Source organism: Phocoena phocoena, chromosome 5 (genome assembly GCF_963924675.1).
Source record: "Phocoena phocoena chromosome 5, mPhoPho1.1, whole genome shotgun sequence".
In the NCBI taxonomy this organism is placed as follows: Eukaryota; Metazoa; Chordata; class Mammalia; order Artiodactyla; family Phocoenidae; genus Phocoena; species Phocoena phocoena.
Window position 1 is genome coordinate 136,475,756 of NC_089223.1, and position 19,830 is coordinate 136,495,585.

At 52.3% G+C, this 19,830-nt stretch overlaps 1 protein-coding gene across 1 annotated transcript in view; it reads left to right on the forward strand.

The window, feature by feature from the left end:
• The first annotated feature begins 2,392 nt into the window (after positions 1–2,392).
• TRMT44 (tRNA methyltransferase 44 homolog) overlaps positions 2,393–19,830 on the forward strand; it is a 31,788-nt gene continuing 14,350 nt past the window's right edge. Inside the window, exons 1-9 of the mRNA XM_065877289.1 lie at positions 2,393–3,023; positions 4,691–4,805; positions 7,712–7,931; positions 9,870–9,938; positions 10,738–10,845; positions 12,071–12,142; positions 15,249–15,355; positions 16,637–16,820; positions 18,715–19,120. Coding sequence (XP_065733361.1) covers positions 2,393–3,023; positions 4,691–4,805; positions 7,712–7,931; positions 9,870–9,938; positions 10,738–10,845; positions 12,071–12,142; positions 15,249–15,355; positions 16,637–16,820; positions 18,715–19,120 — 1,912 coding nt within the window. The remainder of the gene's footprint in view (positions 3,024–4,690; positions 4,806–7,711; positions 7,932–9,869; positions 9,939–10,737; positions 10,846–12,070; positions 12,143–15,248; positions 15,356–16,636; positions 16,821–18,714; positions 19,121–19,830) is intronic.

Consider the following 19,830-nt stretch of genomic DNA (forward strand, 5'->3'; position numbering starts at 1 on the left):
AGGCAGGAACCAGCCTGTGTGGGGCGTCGGAGGCAGGAGGCCAAGAGGCAGGAGCCCAAGCGGGAGGATACCTGCAATTTTGATTCAATGTGTGGGCTTCCGGCAGGGAACCGGCATGAGCTTATGCAGGGATACCGCCCCCATCGAACTGGAATTTTCCACCTCCCCCTAAACATTGGTCTCTGGATTTATGACCTCTCATTGCTGCACTCAGGTCCAACTGCTTGCCACTTGAAAGCTGATACTTGAGAGGCAGGTGTCGGTGTAAAGGAAAGGTTGCTTTATTCAGGAGTCAGCAACCAGGGGAGAAGGTGGACTCCTGTCCAAAGGCCAACGACCCACTGCCAATCAGCAGGCAAGGGCTTTTATTTTTACTTTTTATTTAATTAATTTATTTTTGGCCGCGTTGGGTCTTTGTTGCCGCGCGCAGGCTTTCTCTAGTTGCGGCGAGCGGGGGCTACTCTTTGTTGAGGTGCGTGGGCTTCTCATTGCGGTGGCTTCTCTTGTCGCGGAGCATGGGCTCTAGGTGTGCGGGCTTCAGTAGCTGTGGCTCGCAGGTTCTAGAGCGCTGGCTCACTAGTTTTGGCGCGTGGGCTTAGTTGCTCTGCGGCATGAGGGATCACCCCCGACCAGGGATCGAACCCATGTCCCCTGCATTGGCAGGCGGATTTCCTGCGCCACCAGGAAAGTCCCAGAGGAGCCTTATAGTGTAAAAAAACTTCCCTCCTTCTGCAGCCTCTGCACCCCGTATATCTTGACTGTTGCACTTTTCATATTCCTTGATCATTGTCTTACCTGTCTGCCTCCTCTGTCGGCCTGAAGGTTCCTCAAGGGCAGGAACTTCCTTCGCCCTGCATCCTCAATACTTAGCCCAGGTCCCTCCACATGTTAGCAACTAATAAGGTTTGTAATTATTAATCTTTTGGCTATCTCACCTGGCTAAACATCTTTGGATAGCGGCGGAGGTTGAATTATGTCTCCCCCCAAAGACATGCCGAAGTCCTAACCCACCGTACCTGTGACCTTATTTGGAAATAGGGTCTTTGCAGGAGAAGAGACGCAGAGAAACACAAGAAGGCCACATGACCATAGAGGCAGCGATTAGAGTTAGTGGCCACAAGCCCAGGAACACTTAAAATTGCTGGCGACCCCCAGAAGTTGAGAGGCAAGAAATAGATTCCCCCTCCGAGCTTTCAGATCTGTGAGAGAATAAACTTCCGTTGTTTTAAACCATCCAGTTTGTGGTAATTTTTTATGGCAGCCCTGGGAAAGCGTACAGACAGCATGAAAATCAACTCCATGGTCAAAGACTATGAGGTTTAGCATTCATTTATCTTTTACGTAATTCAACAGACATTTGGTTTTTGCTCTTCCCTCTGGTAAATCACATGATCTGAGTTAGTTTTCACTCCTTGATTCTGACAGAGACCCTTTAGGGAAAATCCCAACTGAGGGACTATAATGTACAAAAAAAATGAAGAATCTTTGAGGTTTTCGGGATATCACTAGATTCTGCACTGTGCAGTTGACGTTGGCCTAAACCCGCAGTACCCGCCCTTCTCTGCTCCTCCTGGGAACACGCAGGTGACAGCTGACGTTCACCTGTCCTAACAAACACCCCCGGGCAGCGGTCAGACGCAGGAACGCACCAGCTGCAACTCTCCCACACGAGAAAGCACGCCAGAGTAAAAACGGAGACGCGCGAGCTTTCATTAGAGGACAACCCTGAACATTCACAAACGTAGGCTCCATGACTTTGATCGGTAACAATACGGAGACAATCAGACGTCGGATGCAGGATTGACCTTTATGATTCCATAAATACACCACCTCCAGAATTCTCCAAAACTCAGCTCCGGTCATGTTACTATCCGGCACCGACACCCTTGGATGTTTCCCCGGAGAATAAAGCAAAGGTTAAATTCCTCAGCCCCCAGAGTGAAGTAAGTCAGAAAGAGAAAAACAAATATCGTATATTAACGCATATATGTGGAACCTAGAAAAATGGTACAGATGAACCGGTTTGCAGGGCAGAAATAGAGACACAGATGTAGAGAACAAACGTATGGACACCAAGGGGAGAAAGCGGCGGGGCGTGGAGCTGGTGGTGTGATGAATTGGGAGATTGGGATTGACATGTATACACTAATATGTAAAAAATGGATAACTAATAAGAACCTGCTGTATAAAACAAAATAAAATAAAAAAAAAAATTCCTCAGCCCCGAACTCCCCAGCCGAATAACGATACAGAACCCAAAGCAGGAAAGGAAGTGGGTCCGTCTTCTACCGCTTCACTTCCGGCCGCGGCGTCCCGCCCCCATGACGCAAACACGCCGCGCCGTAACGTGCGTCATCCCGGCGCGCCGCCGAGGCTCTGGCGGAGGCAGAACATGGCGGAGGTGGGAAGGGTTGCTGTTCGCGACCCGGATTCGCTGCTCCCTGGGGGCTTCTGGGCGGCGGTGGCCGTGTGGGTGGAGAGGCCGCACGTGGCCAACAAGCGGCTGTGTGGCGTTCGCCTAGAGGCCCGGCGGAGCGCCTGCTTGCCCCGGGTCGAGCATTCCGGCCCCCGGCCGAGCTCAGGCCCCGAGCCGGAGGAGCGGGCCCCGGCGGGATGCGGGCCCAAGGAGGGGCCGGGACACGGCCAGTGCTTCCCCGAGGGGGGGCCGGGCCCTCGGCCGGGCGCAGTCCCCGAGCAGGGCCCCCAGGAGAACCAGGGCCGGCGCCAGCAGGGGGAGGACCAGCGGGAAGCAGCCAAAGCGCCTCTGCTCTCTGGGGCCCCTGGGCAGCCCGGCAAGGCTGGAGCCGGGGAGGGCGACTTCCCCGCCACGGACCTGGATTCTGTCTGGGACGATTTCTCCCGGAGCCTCGCCAGCGGCAATCGAGAGATGCTAGCCTTCTTCACCCGCTCCGGGGCGGAATCGCAGCTAGAGGCTCAGCACGAGCTCGACGTGATTCTCAGAACCGTCATCCCAAAAATGAACACACACTTTTGTGCTCCGAGGAGAGAAATAGTCGTGCAAGGTAAGAGTATTTCTGATAGTGGCAGGTGTCAAAGATACATAGAGCCGGACACTAGTGAAAGTGGCAAGGATAGGTTTTAATTGGTAATGCACTGTCACCGTAGGGAGAAGAGTCCAGCATGAACTGAACTCCACTGTGATTTGTGCAGAGGTGACTGGGCTTTTTACAGGGAGAATGAAGGAAGAGGATGGAGCGGTAGAGCCCGGGAGGTGAAAAATTAACCAGAAGCAGGAAAGGTGGGGGATCGGTCCCTGTGACACCATCTGGGTTTGCTAACTGGTGCATGTGGATGTTAGGACCTCCCCTCCCACAGAGGCGGTCCCAGGGGCTCTTGCTCAGATGTGGGCTGGAACAGTCTGTTCTTCTCTCAACCTTGAGTTTTTTCAGGTGGGCACTTTAAGGGGGCCTAGGGTCATGCTAGGGATGTGGCCTTGAGCTGTTGGGAGCTGTGACAATGTTTGTTCAGGTCTTCATAGGCCAAGGTTGAACCCTAATTGAGACAGGCCTCAGAGGAGCCTGCCTAGAGTTTGGTCCCGAGGAGAATCTCTCGCAGAGGCTGCAGTTAGAATAAAAACCAGCCAGTAAGTGAAAAGGCACTAAAGGCACTTAGTCTGCCAATTTCCTTGCCATGCCCCAGGGAGGTTGTATATTTTTTATTGTTTTTGGAGGGGGCACGTAGAAATGTGACTCCTTAGTACAGAGGGTGGGGTTGTGGATTGGGGTGGTGTCTGGAAGGCTTGGGGAAGATGGTGAAGGAGCGCTGGACCATGAGTGGTAAAGGGATAAGGGAAAAGGCCAGCTCCTGGGGCAGCTCGTGGAGGCCTCCCTACATCTCAGAGCCGCACCCGTGCCGAATTTGACTCATGCTCAGAGCCTCATGACTTCCCCTGCTGCTGCATCTTTTCTGCCTCTAGCTGGAGATGGTTCTCAGCTCTTCAGGGCTCACGTGGCTAGACGCGGCCCACGTGTGTAATCCAGGATACCCTCTCTCTCTTCCGAGGTCCACAACCCTCTTCACAGCTGTAGAGTCCCTTTTTGCCATGAAACAACTCCGTGTGGTCACAGGTTCTGGGTTTCAGGGTGTGGGTGTCTCTGGAGGCTGTTCTGTCCACCACAAGCAGCGCTGCTGAATTACTGGTGGGTGCATACCCCCTCCCCGCCCCCCAGTACTGAGGGCCTCTGTGCCCCTGTAAGACTCTTCGCAGGTGTCCCCTCCTCCAGGAGGCCCTCTCTGACCCTGCTGCCCAGACTAGTTTAGGAGCCCTTCCAGCTTTTATCACCTTTTAAACTTCACCTCTCCTGGCCTGAGGGGATGAGCGCATCAGTGCCCACGAGGCCTTCAAACGTGGATGTCTGCATTCTCACGTGGGCTTCACAGAAGAGCAGGGCGGGCTAAGCCTGTCCTCTTCCTCTTGGTGAGCATCGCTCCTCCACGGGGCTGGGGGGGGGAGGCGGGGGGCAGCCCTTTCAGGACTACGCTCAGCTCGGCGCGCGGTGCAGGCTGGGGGATGGGCCGTGGCCAGGACATTCGCTGATGTAAATCGAGTGGGGAAAAGCCCTGGGGGTTGAAGGCACGGTGGATTCAGTACTGTTTTTTTTTAAGACCGCTTTTGATGAGACTCTGAACTAAGCACTTTAATCGATTATCCCTTTCTTTTTTCCCCCAGATGTCCTCAATGGAACCGTAATTTTTTTACCTTTGGAAGAAGACAGTGAAGGGAATTTAAAGGTTAAGACGAGCAACGTGTATCAAATTCAGCTCAGTCAGAGCGAAGGAGAATGGTAAGGACCGAATAACTTAGTCTTCTCTCAGTGATTGATGCTTTAAATCAATGATTTTTAAAAATTAATTAATTATTTTTGGGGGGCTGCATCGGGTCTTGGTTGCTGTGCGCGGGCTTTCTCTAGTTGCGGCGAGCGGGGGCTACTCTTCGTTGCGGTGCGCGGGCTTCTCACTGCGGTGGCTTCTCTTGTTGCAGAGCACGGGCTCTAGGCGCACGGGCTTCAGTAGCTGTGGCTCGCGGGCTCTAGAGCGCTGGCTCACTAGTTGTGGCGCATGGGCTTAGTTGCTCTGTGGCATGTGGGATCTTCTGGACCAGGGCTCGAATCTGTGTCCCCTGCATTGGCAGGCGGATTCTTAACCACTGCGCCCCCAGGGAAGTCCCCGGTCAGTGATTTCTTTAGGCAGCTGTAAGATTCCGGTCGCCAAGGAGCAGCAGGGACTCTCCCTCAGGCAGTTCGGGTTTGTGGGAATGTGCTTTCTAGTTGGCATTTCCCTGACGCGTCCTTGTTCCTGTTGGCGCCTGGGTGGTCATAGCCTGGCTGGAGGGCCCGTACATTCTGTGTAGCCTTGATGGTTAGTAGCACCTGGTTCTAGCACCGAATTCAAATAATCACCGTCCATTCGTCTTTTGTTATTTCTTACACCTTGGTCATGGGTGGTAAGTGGAACCTTCTTTTTTATTGTCCACTGAGGCTCACGTGGTCTTAGACGTAGGGGGTGTTCTGTGATGTTTATCATAAAAGCAGCAGTTTCATCTGTTCCCTTAATTCCACGTGGTGTTTGGGCCTGTCTGGACAGTGTGACATTTTACTTACTTCCATTTGGTATTTTTTAAATGAAAAAGTCAGAAGAAGGTTAAATCACTTGCTGTTCTTCTGCTGGTGTTTTCCTGAGAGCCACATGCGTCTGTTCTTTCAAGACAGCCTCGGGGATGGGCTTTGCACGTGGTTTCATAGAGAGCTGAGGGGTACATTGGGAAGAGCTTGGTTTTGGAGTCACATAGACCTGCGTTTCCCCACCAGCATTGAGCTTGGGTACGTTGCCTCTGTGGCCCTCAGTCTTCTCATCTCTGAAACGGGTTTAATCATTTTTGAGCCCCCCCAGGAGGGGGCTGGGCCGGGCTTCCCAGGGACCTGTTGTAGGCTTACCCGCTGGGTGGGGTACTCAGGGTCGGCCGGGGTGAAGCCTCTTGCCGGTTGTTAAATGCTCCCCAAGGGGCCTTGCCCCGAGGCCCTTTCCTCTCCCCTGGAGAGTGAGGGCAGACCCCGTGGAAAAGCCGGGTGTGCCCGTGTGAGTCACCCAGGGGGTGCCGATGGCGGAGCTGCGGGGTGAGCGCTGGAGGCTGCTGTCCCTTCGCCTGGTTGGGGAAGCCCGGCCCGAGTCCGGCCGCGGCAGGCGCTCAGTGTGGTTGATGCGGTGGAATCCCAGCCCCTGTGCTCCATGAGCTTCCGAGTGCCTGGGTGGCTACTCCCCATCTTTCCCGGCTGACATCTCCTGTCGTTGCCCTGCCGGGCAGCTGTCACCTGCATTGCATTGGGAACTGGCCACACCGTGGGGCCAGGTATGGGGCCTTCTCAGCAGAACACGAGTTAAATGGACGTTTGGTGGCTGCCACCGTGGGATGCGTCACTCCTGGTCTGTGCTTGGCTTCAGCAGGACCTCGGTGTGCCCACCGTGTGCTTGTGCTGGGCACCTGGGGGTCAGCAAGGCCTGGGAGAGACAGATGAACGCTCTAATGCCAGGTGGTGCTGGGTGCCGGGCAGAGAAGAGGTGGCTCAGGCCTCTATTGCCGGTCCCTTCATCGGCAAGGGCAGCGCTGTGCCCATCGTACCAGGGTGGGCGGGAGAGGCCCCTGAGGCCCGAGCGGGTGAGGGGGTAGCCGTGATGACCCCGGTGACACCTGGGAAATAGCGTGGGGCCCAGGAAGAGCAGAGGAAAGGCCCGAGGCTGTCAGCCCCAGCAGGATAGCTTCCGAAGGGGAGGGACGGGAAAGGTGAGCGTCTTGGGGCGTGTTTCTCAGTGGACACTTGGCACCTGTTACTTATGGGAGTGAGCTGTGTCCCTTTGATGCGCCTGGTGGCAAAAGCCTGACAGTCGTAACTCTCACCAGACCGGCGACCCCTTGCCCCTGCCCCTGGCCCGCGCCTGCCTCCAGCTCTGCCCCCTCACCCAGCCGCCTGTGCTTCTGGACGCCACCTCCTTTTCTGTGCGCCAGCAAACTTGATGCTTCTCCCCGTCATCGCACTGCCTGGGCCGCAGCCTCGGTGGATGTGTTGTCGTGACCTGGGCCCGCGGGTTGCGCGTTTACTCAGCGCCCAGACAGCGAGCGCCCGCCGTTATCAGGCACTGCTGGGGCCGGGGTCGAGCGGCGAACAGAACAGACAGGGCCGCGGCCTCTGCATTTTGGTGGCAGAGGACACACGGTGACCTAGAAGGACTGTGAGCCACAGGGACTGTGTATGTGTCCTCAGCTTGGTGACCGAGCGCTCAGCTTTCTGGATGGGAAGTACTCAGTGGACCAGCGTTCTACATCTGGGTAGCACATGTGAAATGTATAAAACCTAGAAAAGTTAAAGAAATCCATAAACGTTTTAGCATCTAGCTAATCGGTGCATGAAGTGGGAGGTGAGAGGAACTTTGTCGTTGGGCTGATGGGCTTCGTAAGATGTGTAAATGCATTTTAACAACGTTTGCAAGAGAGGAGGAACTCTTTCTGCTTTTTAAATGTGTTTTTCTCTGTAGGATGAGAATTCTGTAACTAGTTGCAGATTGTCTTGTGTTTGGGGTACCATATTTTGTCATCGTAGCTGTCTTAGTTTCTCTCTTCTTTTGGCAAAGAAATGTGTAATTAGAAAATAAGAATTGAAACCAGCTCTGCTTACTCATATTTCTCTTATTTTCAAAGGTTCATATCTGTTTTAATTTTCTGTCCAGAAAGATGGCATTCAGATGGCATTGTGTATCCCAAACCCACCTGGCTTGGAGAAGAGCTGCTGGCCAGATTGGCCAGGTGGTGTGTGGAGAGCAGGCAGAGTGGGTTCAAAAGCACCCTGTCCCTCATTTCCATCATGAAGTACAGCAGGGTTCACCAGGCGCTTAAAGAGAAGTATAAAGACATAGCCAAGGTAATTCTGGACAGAGACGTCTGTGACTTCCCCCACCCCCACTGACACGAGGTGATGCACCAGGCTGCTCCAGGTGACGTTGTTTCACCTGTGTGCTACAAATGCAGACATTAAGTTAAAACATACCCACCTAAGGCCCACATCGCAGCCTGGACTTTGACATAGTTAGGGATGCAGACCATAAAAACATTGGCAGTTACGCTGTGGAAAAGGATTTGGTTTTTGTGTTTTGTTTTGTTTTGGCACGTTACTATTTTTTTTCAAGAGAACAAAAGGAGAATAATTTAATTTAAAATAATTGAATATTTAAATACTAAGTTACCATAATTCTTTAGTATAAACATAAAGGTATTGGAAGAAAATATATGAAAAATTAAAGTACAAAAGCATGTACTTCCAAAAAGGAGACCAATTTTGTAAAATGTCCTTAACTTGAAGATGTAGAAAGAAGGTAACCACAAACATCTGTGTATTCACACCCAGCTTAAGAAATAAAGCATCACAAGCATATCTCCATTTATTGTGCTTTGCAAATATTGTAGTCTTTACGAATTGAAGGTTTGTAACGGCCCTGCACGGAGTATGTCTGTTGGCGCCGTTTTCCAACAGCGTTTGCTCACTTCGTATCTCTGTGTCACATTTTGGTAATTTGCACAATATTTCAAACTTCTTCATTTTTATTGTATTTGTCACGGTGACCTGTGATCAGTGACCTTTGATGTTACTATTATAGCTCACTGAAGGCTCAGATGATGGTGGCATTTTTTAGCAATCAAGTATTTTATTTTTTGGCGGCACCAGGCGGCTTATGGGATCTTAAGTCCCCAAGCAGGGATTGAATCCACGCTCTCTGCTGTGAAAGTGCTGAGTCTTAACCACTGGACTGCCAGGGAATTCCCAGCAATAAAGTATTTTTTAATTAAAGTACGTCCGTTGTTTTTTTAGACGCAACGCTATTGCACACATAATAGACTACTCTGTAGTGGAAACGGAACTTTTATATGCACTGGAAAACCAAAAACTCTGCGTGACTCGCCTTACTGCGATATTTACTTTGTTGGGGTGTCCGGAACTGAACCCGCAATATCTCCGAGGCGCCTGTGCTAACAGAGTTGAACCTACTTTGTACTCTTCCTGTTCGTATCTCCCTCCCTTCTCCTGGAAGTAACCACAGTTCGTCGTTGCCACGTATTTTTGTATCAGTCCCCTCTTGCTGTGTAGCAGAGCATCCCCCAGAGTCTCAGGCGTTCCGGCTGGGGCTGGCTGACCTCGGCTGGCCTCGCCTTCTCTCCCAGGTCCTGGCCTAGTGCTTCTTCGTTATCTTACCGTTTAGTACCTTTAAGAAGGGACTTCTTTATTCTTCCAGCTTTTAAAATTGTCCTTGGCGAGATGGTTCGTCCAAACTCTCTAATCCACTAGACTGGAAACAGAAATCTGAACGTTTAGTATTGGCCATCGGTTTTTTTCTCATCTGCCAAACTCCCGTCCTGCACGTTACTGATGTTAATAACGAGGCCTCACACTTGCATAGCCAGTATTTTCTAGTTTCACAGTACCTGCTGGTCATCCTGCGTGGTAATTAAGGCAGAGTCAGTCCCCGCTTTACAGATCGGGAGACGGGGACGAACAGCTGAGTGACACTCCTGACAGGTGACGGCAGCTCACCGACAGACCAGAGGGCGCAGCGCTGACCTCCTGACCCCTGTGCCTGTGCTTCCTCGACCCCCCGCCCCGCGTTTCCTTGTCTGTCATACTTGTCTAGATAAGTGACGAGGGTAGCATAGCTCAGCATTTTCCTCTGATGCCCAGCGGCCCCACCTAAATGTCTTACAGACATGTCTTTACTCCACAGTCTTGCTTCAGACTCCATTGGTCTTGATGTGTCCTGTTACACACAGATGCGGTGAAAACTTACACATGCCCTTGAAAATGTTGTAGGTGTGGCCTGAAGTAACTGACCCTGAGAAGTTCGTGCATGAGGACGTGGCTCTCGCTGCCTACCTGCTGGTAAGGTTGTGTGGGCTGAGTTTAGGTGGAAGGGCGGGAGGTTGCTCCGGGTAGCTCAGGGCTTCTACACTTCTTTTGGCCGGGGTTGGTTACACAAGTGATTTTTGTTTTTAACTTTGCATGGTGCTTTTGCATGAATGTAGAACGAGTCTGAATTGTGAAATGAACCTCAGGAATTGAACTGAAGCAGTGCCTTCCTAATTAGTAGTCAGCACGGAGCACGGAGATGCTGGCTGCGTTTGGGAGCTGCCGTCGGGGCCCATCTGATACGCACATGCCTACCTAGCAGTCCTCACGTTCGGTGTTTCCAGTTCTAGACCTTCTCGGCTGCCTTGCTGACCACCTGGATCTGGGCAGGCCTTTAACTTCGTAGTCTTGATTTTCTCATCTATGAGATGTTTAGAGGAGATACCTTGCAATTGCCTTTCAGCCGTAATTCTCTTAGTCTTCGAAATAACATTGCTTCTCAAAGTATACGACACTTGAAGAATTGAGAGGACGCCTGAAGGAACTGACAGTAATCTGTACAGCTCTTGCCCAGAGATGACCACGTGAACGTGGACTCTGGGTGGAAGAAGAAGGCTTTGACGCCCGCGCAGCATCCGGCCAGGGCCGTGGGCAGATCCCGCCTCGCTCTGCTCACCCGGGCATCACATGCGCGTAGGCCCAGGGCCTCGGAGGAGGCCGCTCCTCCTGTTGTGGGAGAGGATCTGCAGTTCCAGGTGGGGTTGTGTCTGAATTACTCTGGGGTGAAGTGAATCACAAACTGACTTTGTTTTTTTTTTTTCTGTTTGCTTAGATTCTATGGGAAGAAGAGAGAGCTGAGCGGGGAGAGACAGCCAGGCAGTGCTTTGTCGACCTCGGTTGTGGGAATGGCCTCCTGGTCCACATCCTGAGCAGAGAAGGGGTAAAGCACGCTTGGGGCCGTTTCTTGTACCTTCGCTAGAGTGTCTTCAGGCCCAGCGCGAGGACTTTCTCTGCTGGTCCGATTGGGATTCAGAGGTGGCCTGGCTCTCGGCACAGTGGCTGGTTGCGAACTCTGTGGAGCGGGCAGCTTGTAAACAGGACCAAAGACAGCGGTCTCGTTAGACTAGAAGAGGGTTCTCAGACGCTCGGCCTGCAGAATAGCACGCTTTCAGCAGCTCTGATGCTTTTGTTGTCAGTATTTTCTTTGGAAAACCCACCATTTCAAGGCACGGAGAGGGGAATAAAGGATAAGGTGGGTTCTGCCCTAGAGAAGTTTGGATTCTAGCTCAGAGGACAGTCAGGCACCCATGTATTGTATTGATACACATACACATGTAAAACTGTGATAGTCAGTCTTGCACCCATTTTCTGGATTGTGAAGCAGAGGCATTGAGAGCTGAGAACAGCCCCGGCCCTGGGAACAGTTCAGGACTCGCAGGCGTCAGCTTTCCCCCGGCGTCTCGCGGCGTCCGGCGAGGCCAGTGCACTGGGTGCTGGCCCAGTGAGCTTCGTGCTTGAGAGTGACAGTGGAGATTGAAGCCCAGTCGTGGTGACCCGAAGGCTGGTTTTCTTGTGACTGTAGCATCCTGCCTTACGGACAGACGCATTTTTCCTCACCTGTGGGACTTTGGAATGGGGCTGTTAGACGGGGCTTTCTGAGGTGCTTTGTAAAGAGTGAGGCTGCAGTTGTGACCCCTGTGAACAGGTTGTCTGTGGGGTGTTAGCGCATCTGGTGGTGACTAGGAGCCAGTGGGTGGAGACATGGGGGTGGGGTCCAGGGAGAGCTGCGTGCGGTCAGGGTGCGCTGGATGAGAACGACCCTGAGGACGAGGCTCGTCTGGGGGATGGAAGAGAAGGTGAGCCCGAGAACTGAACTTGACCAGCTCAGAGGAGCCGGCTCCCTTTCCGGGCGGGCGTACTTCCCGGGGCTGCGTGTGGCCGTGGCGGTGTTTGCACACCTTGGCTCTGTGCCCCTTCGCGAAGCCTCGGCAGCACAGGTGCTGTCTGTGCCCCACAGGACGCGAGTGTCTGTTCTCAGCTGCCGAGGAGCTGAGGGTCTCCTGCACTTAACGCAGGGGGTGATACCTGCAGAGTTCGATCTGTTCTTGCTAATTTGTTGTGGTGTACTGACCTGGACCTTTGATTCCTGAAATTCCTCGTTTCAGCATCCAGGCAGAGGGATTGATGTCCGAAGACGAAAGGTTTGGGACATGTACGGACCAGAGACGCACTTAGAGGTACTGGCGCTGTCCCTGCCCTTGACCTCAGCGCGGTTATTTGAAGGGGTGTCTCTGTGTACGGGCCAGTCAGAGATGCTCATAACCACAGCAGTCCACATTCGTCTCAGTGCCCTGAGACTGTAGAAGCGGATGAAGCTTTAGACCTCCACAGCCTTCTGGTTAAACCGAAGGAGGGATGCCGGAGCCGGAGGCGTGTCTCCTCCCCCGGGTCTGCCGCAGGCCCTTTGCATCTCCTGTGGGTGCCCGAGGGGGCTATTGGCTGCCTGGGTGGCGGGGGCGGAGGACGACCCCTCCTCTGCATCTCCTCTGGTGCCTGGGACAGGCCGCGTGTTCAGACTTCCGATAGGCAGTGGGTGCCCACCCTGCCGGGACCGGGCCGGGGCGGGGGCACCATGGGCAGTCCCACTCTGTGAGCAGCGTGGCCAGGAGTGGCCTCCAGCAAGACGGCGAGCTGGCAAGGAGCCGGAGGAGGGGAGCGCAGTGGAGTGGCCGGGCCAGGCTGCACACGCACAGCCGTCCAGCGGGGACGGACAGCACGCCTAGCCTCAGTCGTGACCGCGGGGCTGCAGGGAGCCCCGTCCGCCCCGCCGTGGTCCAGAGCAGCTCCGAGCCATCAGAGAGGGAGGTGTCCTCCGCAGCACCCCGCGGCAGGTCAGGGCTCTAGCGTTTCCCGGCGTTGGTCTCTAAGAGCCCAAGCCGGCGGGGGAGCGTGGCGGTGGGGCTGCACCCTTGGCCCCGGGGCGCCACGGGGCCTCTGCTGTCCAGCTGCCCGCATCGCCTCTGGACCCTGTCCCTGAGCGAAGACGCGCGGGGGTGACCGGGACGCGACGTCTCATCCGCCCGAGGGCAGGCTGCTGACCGGAGAAATGAAAAGGGCATTTGCTTTTCGTCGTGGAGAATGTCAGGAATATACCGAAGTGGGGAGATGCCCGCGCGCCAAACCCCAGCAGCTCGTCGGCTGCCTCAGCGATTCTTTGTCTCATCCCTCCCCCTCCCCCTCCCCGACCACAGCGTCAGCCCAGCCGTGGTTTCCAAGCAGATCTCGGGTATATCATTTCATCTGTGAAAAGAAAACGAAACTTTCAAGACTTATTTGGATGTTTTCTCTTTGCCTTTCTATTAAAGTTGAGAATATTATTGCAAAATATAAAAACATTGGAGGAAGGGAGGTTCGTTGCAGCTGCCCGACAGCTTTTTATTTGCTCAGTTTCTCATTATATATTTATACTTTGCTTTATGCTACAAGACTTTACATTTGCTTGTATATTCATACATTACAATAAATTAGAACATTTAAAAAAATCTCAGGTTTGGGGAATGATGGTAAACCAGATGAAGGACTAGGGGAGGCTCTGCAGCTACATGTACAGACCACGTGTCCTTACACAGGTAATAAAATTGGGCTCTGAATTTCGATGAGGCTGACGATCAAAGCTAAGGGAATAACGTGGTTGATTCCCAAATCCCCTGTGTCCCAGGAGAAAAAGCAAGATAATTTCTTTGGGTAAAAAGTTCACACAGCGGTTGAATAGGCTCTGTTTAAATCATGACCCCACGGAAGAGCTGGCTGGCACAACGTGCCCCTTGGAGAACAGGTAGAAGATTCTGGTTCTTTATTCGAGGTTCCCTATGGAGTGGGGGATACCTCACCCCATCACTCAGTGAAGGCCTGCTAGTAGGAGTGCCGTGTCTCACCTCTTGTGCATTTTTTTCTCGTTACACCTGGACCTCTGGTCGCCGAGCTGGAGGAAGAGTCCTGCATCTTCCCGTGTTAAATGTGAGGGTGGAGGCTGGCAGGTAGACAGGTAGAGCTTTCTTGTCTAGCATGTTGTTGGAAAGAAAACTGTAAACATGATTGTGTTAATTACTAAGCGTAATTCGTTTTTGTAAATACAGACCTTTTAAAGAGGCAGGCAAATTTAAATGTAGAATGGGTGGGAAGAAAGAATAAATGGTATTAAAAGTTTGTTTTTGATAGTATCAAAAGTTTGCCTACTTTCGAATTATGCATAGACCATTTTCAGTATTTCAGCATTTTAATATATGTGAAAATAGAAGCACATATGCTTATTCAAGAACCAAAAAGATGAATTTAAATTCAATTTTTATATCCGTCAGCTTTGCAAAACACTCCCGTGGGCTTCAAAGTGGGGGTTAACATCACATCTTCCCCATTTGTTCTGACCCAGAACTAACACGTCTGCTTACTTGCCGTGGGGGTTCATTCTTCAATTCTAAAATTAGTGGATTTTGAGTGGTCATATAGTCTCTCTTTCCAGTTTTTTTTTTTTTTAACCCTTTGTTTTACATTGAAGTATAGTTAATTTGCAGTGTTGAGTTAGTTTCGGCTGTACAGTCTCCAGTTCTCACTGACATCTTCACCATTGAGACTGTTGACTTTGATAATTAATGACGGCCTGCTAATTAGCAGAAAGGATAAGGTGTTCACTTAAAGTTCTTAAATCCTCAAAGCAAGCTGTTCCCAGCTTAACTACGGAAACTATCACAGTGGTGAACATGCCTGTTCAGCGGGTAAAAACTTGCTGTCTGAGAGTTCACGAAAGGTAATAGTGTAATAGCAGAGGCTGATACACACTTCTGCAAATTCTTCCTATATTTTCTCTTTTCATAGATGCGCTCATTCCACGGGTTGTGTAAGTGCATCAGGGTCTATGTCAAGTCAGCCTCAGACCTCCCAGCTTTCCGCTCACCCCTCTGCAGGCCGTTTCTTGTCCCTCCTCCTGTCAAAAGTAAAGTGGTTCACGTGTCCCCTGTCTCCTTTAGCTGCTCTTATGTTTATGTATAAAGGCTATTTTTAATATCAAAAGAAGAAGAGCATCCAGAAGTGTTGCTGGCTCATCGGCGCAGCGATGATGCTAAAAGTTGTCGGTAGCCGTGCCCTCGGGCAGGCCGGGCTGGGCACACGCTTCCTCACTCCTGGCCCAGCTTCCGCCTTTTGCAGATGAAGACCTGCAGCCCGGAGGGGCTGAGACCGGGCCGGGAACAGCTGCGGTTCTGCAGGGGTGGTTGCGTTTGTTGTTTCCCTCCGTGCTCCGGTTTTATTTACTACATGTTTTAGTCTTGTTCTGTGTCTTTCTTGTAGGAAAGTGCAATCACACCAAATGATAAGACCCTCTTCCCGGACGTCGATTGGTTAATCGGAAACCATTCCGATGAACTAACGCCATGGATACCTGTGATTGCGGCCAGGTGAGTAGGTGGAGGTGTTAGCACAGTGGTGGCTGGGGATGTTTTGATGCCTAAACCTCGCTGTCCAGAACCGTAGCCACTGGCTGCTTGTGGCTATCGCGTACTTGAAACGTGGCTGGTCCAGATTGATGAGATGATAATCTGCTGGATATATTGGGTTAAATTTAAAATAAATTCCACCTGTTTTATTTTGCTATTGAAGGTACGGATACTAGAAAATATAAAATTATGTATGTGGTTCACATTATATTTTTGTTGTGATTACTTCCACAGTGTTTATATCCAGTGTTGAAAGATGTGTTTTTCCTGATAACAGGAGGGTTTGTCTTTCAGAGTAGAGACCTCTGCTGAAATGTTCTGTCTCAATTTTGGGCTCTCTGCCTCGGTCAGACTTTAAGACGCACGTTACCTTGCTGCCTTTGCACATTTCATTGCCAAGTCTCTTTTATCCAAGGTTCTTTTGGACTGTTCTATTTATTTATTTTTTTAATGCCCTCCCCCTCCTTTTCTTTTAGGTACAGTTGATTTACAGTGTTATATAGTTTCAGGAGTACAACGTAACGATTAAACATTTTTTTGGTCATACTCTATTTGTAGTTATCATAAAATGTTTCCTGTGTTCCCTGTGCTGTACAGCGTATCCCTGGAGCTTATTTATGTTATACATAGTAGTCTGTACCTCTTAACCCTCTACCCCTGCCTCGCCCCTCCCCGCTTCCCTCTCCCCACTGGTGACCACTAAGTCATTCTCTGTATCTGTGAGTCTGTTTCGTTTTGGTTATTTTCATTCGTTTTATTTTGTAGATTCAGCATACAAGTGATAATGTACAGTATTTGTCTTTTCTCTGTCTGACTTCATTGCACTAAGCATACTACCTTCCAGGGCCATCCTTTTGGACTGTTTTAGAATAATATAGGTCAAGGAGCAAATCATAATCTTTTTTGTGCTTACCTCTGAAATTTCCTGTCCGACAGCTGAAATCTCCAAGTACTTCAGAAAGTTTTAGATTACAGTTGATGATCATAACTGCAATAGAAAAAAATATTTTTAATAAACGTAATTAGATTCGTATTTTATTGAAAAGATGCTATGCTGCATTGTTTCTAGAAATTAAATTGGGGAAGGCTATAATTCTTCTTTCATATAAAAAACAAAATCGGCCAGTAGCACATCGTTTGCATTTTGCCCGGGCGCACTATTGCCGCGTGGCTTTCTGAGGACTTTTCTTTATTGAATCTCTTTAAGACTTTGGCTTTCCGTGTCGCTGATTGTCTTTGAAGGTCGTCCTACAGCTGCCGCTTCTTCGTCCTGCCCTGCTGCTTCTTTGACTTCGTTGGGAAGTATCAGCGGAGGCAGAGCAAGAAGACCCAGTACCGAGGGTACCTGGATTTCATCACCGAGGTGGGGTCGACCTGTGGCTTCCACGTAGAGGAGGATTGTCTTAGGATTCCTTCCACCAAGAGGGTGCGTCCTGGTCACCTGGGCTGTCCTCGGCGGGCGACACCGAGTTGTTTAGATGGAGAGCTTGGGGCCGTCCTTGTCACAGAAGCGTAGACGACACTGGGATGGTCGCGGGTGTGACTGTCCCAGAGGTGCCCTTGCTGATCCCAGCATCCCCGTCCGTCACTGGCGGGTCCGGAGGCTTCTTCTGTGCCTGCAGCTCCCCTGCTTTGCAGGCGCTCTGGCACTTCCTTCTCCCGCCCTGTGGCAGCTCTGCAGGAACCCTCAGCAGGTCTTCATCCCTTTTCCAGAAACTGTGACTGCCCCTCGGGGACCCTCCCAGAGCGGGTATCAGCTTGGCATCTCTACAGGTTTCTGGCCATAGTGCTGCCTGGGGCTGAACGCTCTAACTTCTGACTTAGGGTCCCAAATTACTGGCTGAAATGGCTTCAGAAGTTCAAAAGGATTTCACATTTCCTCATTAAGAGGCTTATTAATTCAGATTTGCTTGAAATGAACTTTTCCAGGTAGAAATTGACCCTTGCACTGCCTGTGACCCTGCCAGGTGGTCGGGGCCGACCTGCTTACCACGCAGGGGGCTTGAACTACTGAGAGAGTCAGGGGACCATTGACATTGGTTTCTTTAATCTCTGTTAACTTTCTTTCATGAGACTCTGTGGACGTCAGTGCTTTTTGTGAAAAACTAAACACAAAAACCTGTCACCCGATCTCAGCTTGATCGCGTGACGGTGGTGAAAAGGATCGAGGGTTTGAGCTTGACTCTCGACTTTGCCACTTCCTGGCAGTGCGTTCGGGGGCACGTTACAGACACTCCCTGCCTGTGTCCTCACTGCCAACTAGGGAGGAGCAGCTCGCCGGCCGGTGCTGGGCCCTCGCTCGGGCTCACCTGCGTGTGCTGGGCCCCTCTTCGGCTTCAGGTACCATTGCTGTCGCTGCTCAAGATCGTTTGGGAGCGTCCTTTCAGGCTCACCTCTAGAGCCTTCACGTCATTCTCTCACATGCCCTCTATTTTGGCAAGTCAGTCTTCTGAGGTTGGAATGGAATTTTGCTGGAGTTTGGGTCACGTGGGTACGAGGATCCTACAGTTTTGATGTTTGCATTTGCTATTCCGTTACTGGTTGCTGGAGACCACGGAGCATTGCTTAATCTCTCCGAACCTCAGGTTTCCTATGACTGGAAGGTTCGGGGGTCAGATGCAAGTGCGGGTGTCCACACACAGCGGCTGTTAATTGAGGACTGATGACGTGCCACGCCTTATTCCACGCACACAGAAGTTGTCACCTGCCCGAGATCACACATTTAGCAGGTGGCACAGCTGGAGAGCAGTGAGGGGTGGCTCTGATGCAACCAGATTCGCCTTCATCGGGTTCGGGCCCGGAGAGGACGTCCAGAGACGCTGTACCCACTGCAGCCTCGCCGGACGGGGCCTGGCTCTCCCCGGGGCTCCTGAGGGCAGCCTTCGTCTGAACGTGCGAACGGGGAAGGGGACAGCGTGAACTGGACATCCCCGCCGTGCCAAGTGCTCTGCTAGGTGCACACGTGCTCTCCTCGCTCTGGCAGCGCTGCCCCTTGAGAGCCCTGCAGGGTTACCGTCAGGGTCTGCGTGTGGGGCGGAAGAGGGGTGCAGTGGGATGCGGCTGGTTGGCTCAGTAAAGGTGACCTTGGTCTGTCGTGTTTGTTAGGCGCTGTGGAAGTCAGGAACGAAGCTTCCTGTGGACTTCTGCTGATAGTATATTAAGTCATCGGTTGGTTTGACTTTTTAAAATAAGGATTCTTTTCATGATAGGTGTCGAAGGCTTATGTGGAATTTATTCTCCAGAACGAGAGAGTTCCCTGGAGAACGGTAAGGTACTATTGGAACCTGCTAAAGTACTTCCTGTGCTCTTTTCACGTGTAGGTGTGTCTCATTGGGAAATCCAGAACATACCCGCCCGCTGGGGAAGATTCTGTGGACGAGCGGAGGACCCGCTACATCAACAGCAGGCGGGGCGGTCCTGTGAGCCCGCCTGGCTGGGTCCCTGCCCCTCGCCCACCCGGGGCCGCTGCCGGTGGTGCCGATGGCCCCAAGGGGCATGGAGCCCTGGACGCTGGGGCCGGGCACGCTCCAGAGGCCCCCGCCGAAGGACTCTGGCTGGCTGGATTTCGCCCCAGAGAAAAAGCCAAGCGCGTGAGGAACTGTGCCGCCCTCCCTCGAGATTTTATTGGCCGAGTGGTTTTGCAAGTGGCGAATCTGTTGTTGGGCGGAAAGCAGTCAAGCGTGACAAGCTCTCAGAGCAGGAGTGCGACGGGCTGGAGTCGGGGAGGTAACGGGCACCCTGGGTCAGAGCAGGAGCGCGACGGCCTGGAGTCGGGGAGGTAACGGGCGCCCTGGGCACTGGCTGGGCTCCAGGCAGGGGCTCTTCTCTTCTCAGAGCCAACTTCAAACTGTGCGGTACGCGGGCCTCTCACTGCTATGGCCTCTCCCGATGCGGAGCACAGGCTCTGGACGTGCAGGCTCAGCGGCCATGGCTCACGGGCCCAGCGCTCTGCGGCACGTGGGACCCTCCCGGACCGGGGCACGAACCCGTGTCCCCTGCATCGGCAGGCGGACTCTCAACCACTGCGCCGCCCGGGAAGCCCCCTTTAGTCATTTTTTAAATATTTATTTGGCCGCACCGGATCTTAGTTGCCCACCTGCGGGATCTTCCTTGCGGCGTGCGGGATCTTTAGTTGCAGCAAGTGGGCTCTTAGTTGCGGCATGCATGTGGCTCTAGTTCCCTGACCGGGGATCAAACCTGGGCCCCCTGCACTGGGAGCACGGAGCCGTAACCACTGGACCACCGGGGGCGCCCCTGTGCGGTCACTCTAATTAGGTGTCAGGGAGTCCTCATCATTTCTGTCAAGCCGTTAGGAGTGCGCACCTGGGCTGAGGGAAGGAGCTTGTCGGTGGGCTGCTGCCCGAGGGTGCTGTAGGGCTTCCTGAGCAGCCAGGCGCTCGCCCTCTGAGCTTTGGGGTCACTGGAGGAGATGGAGG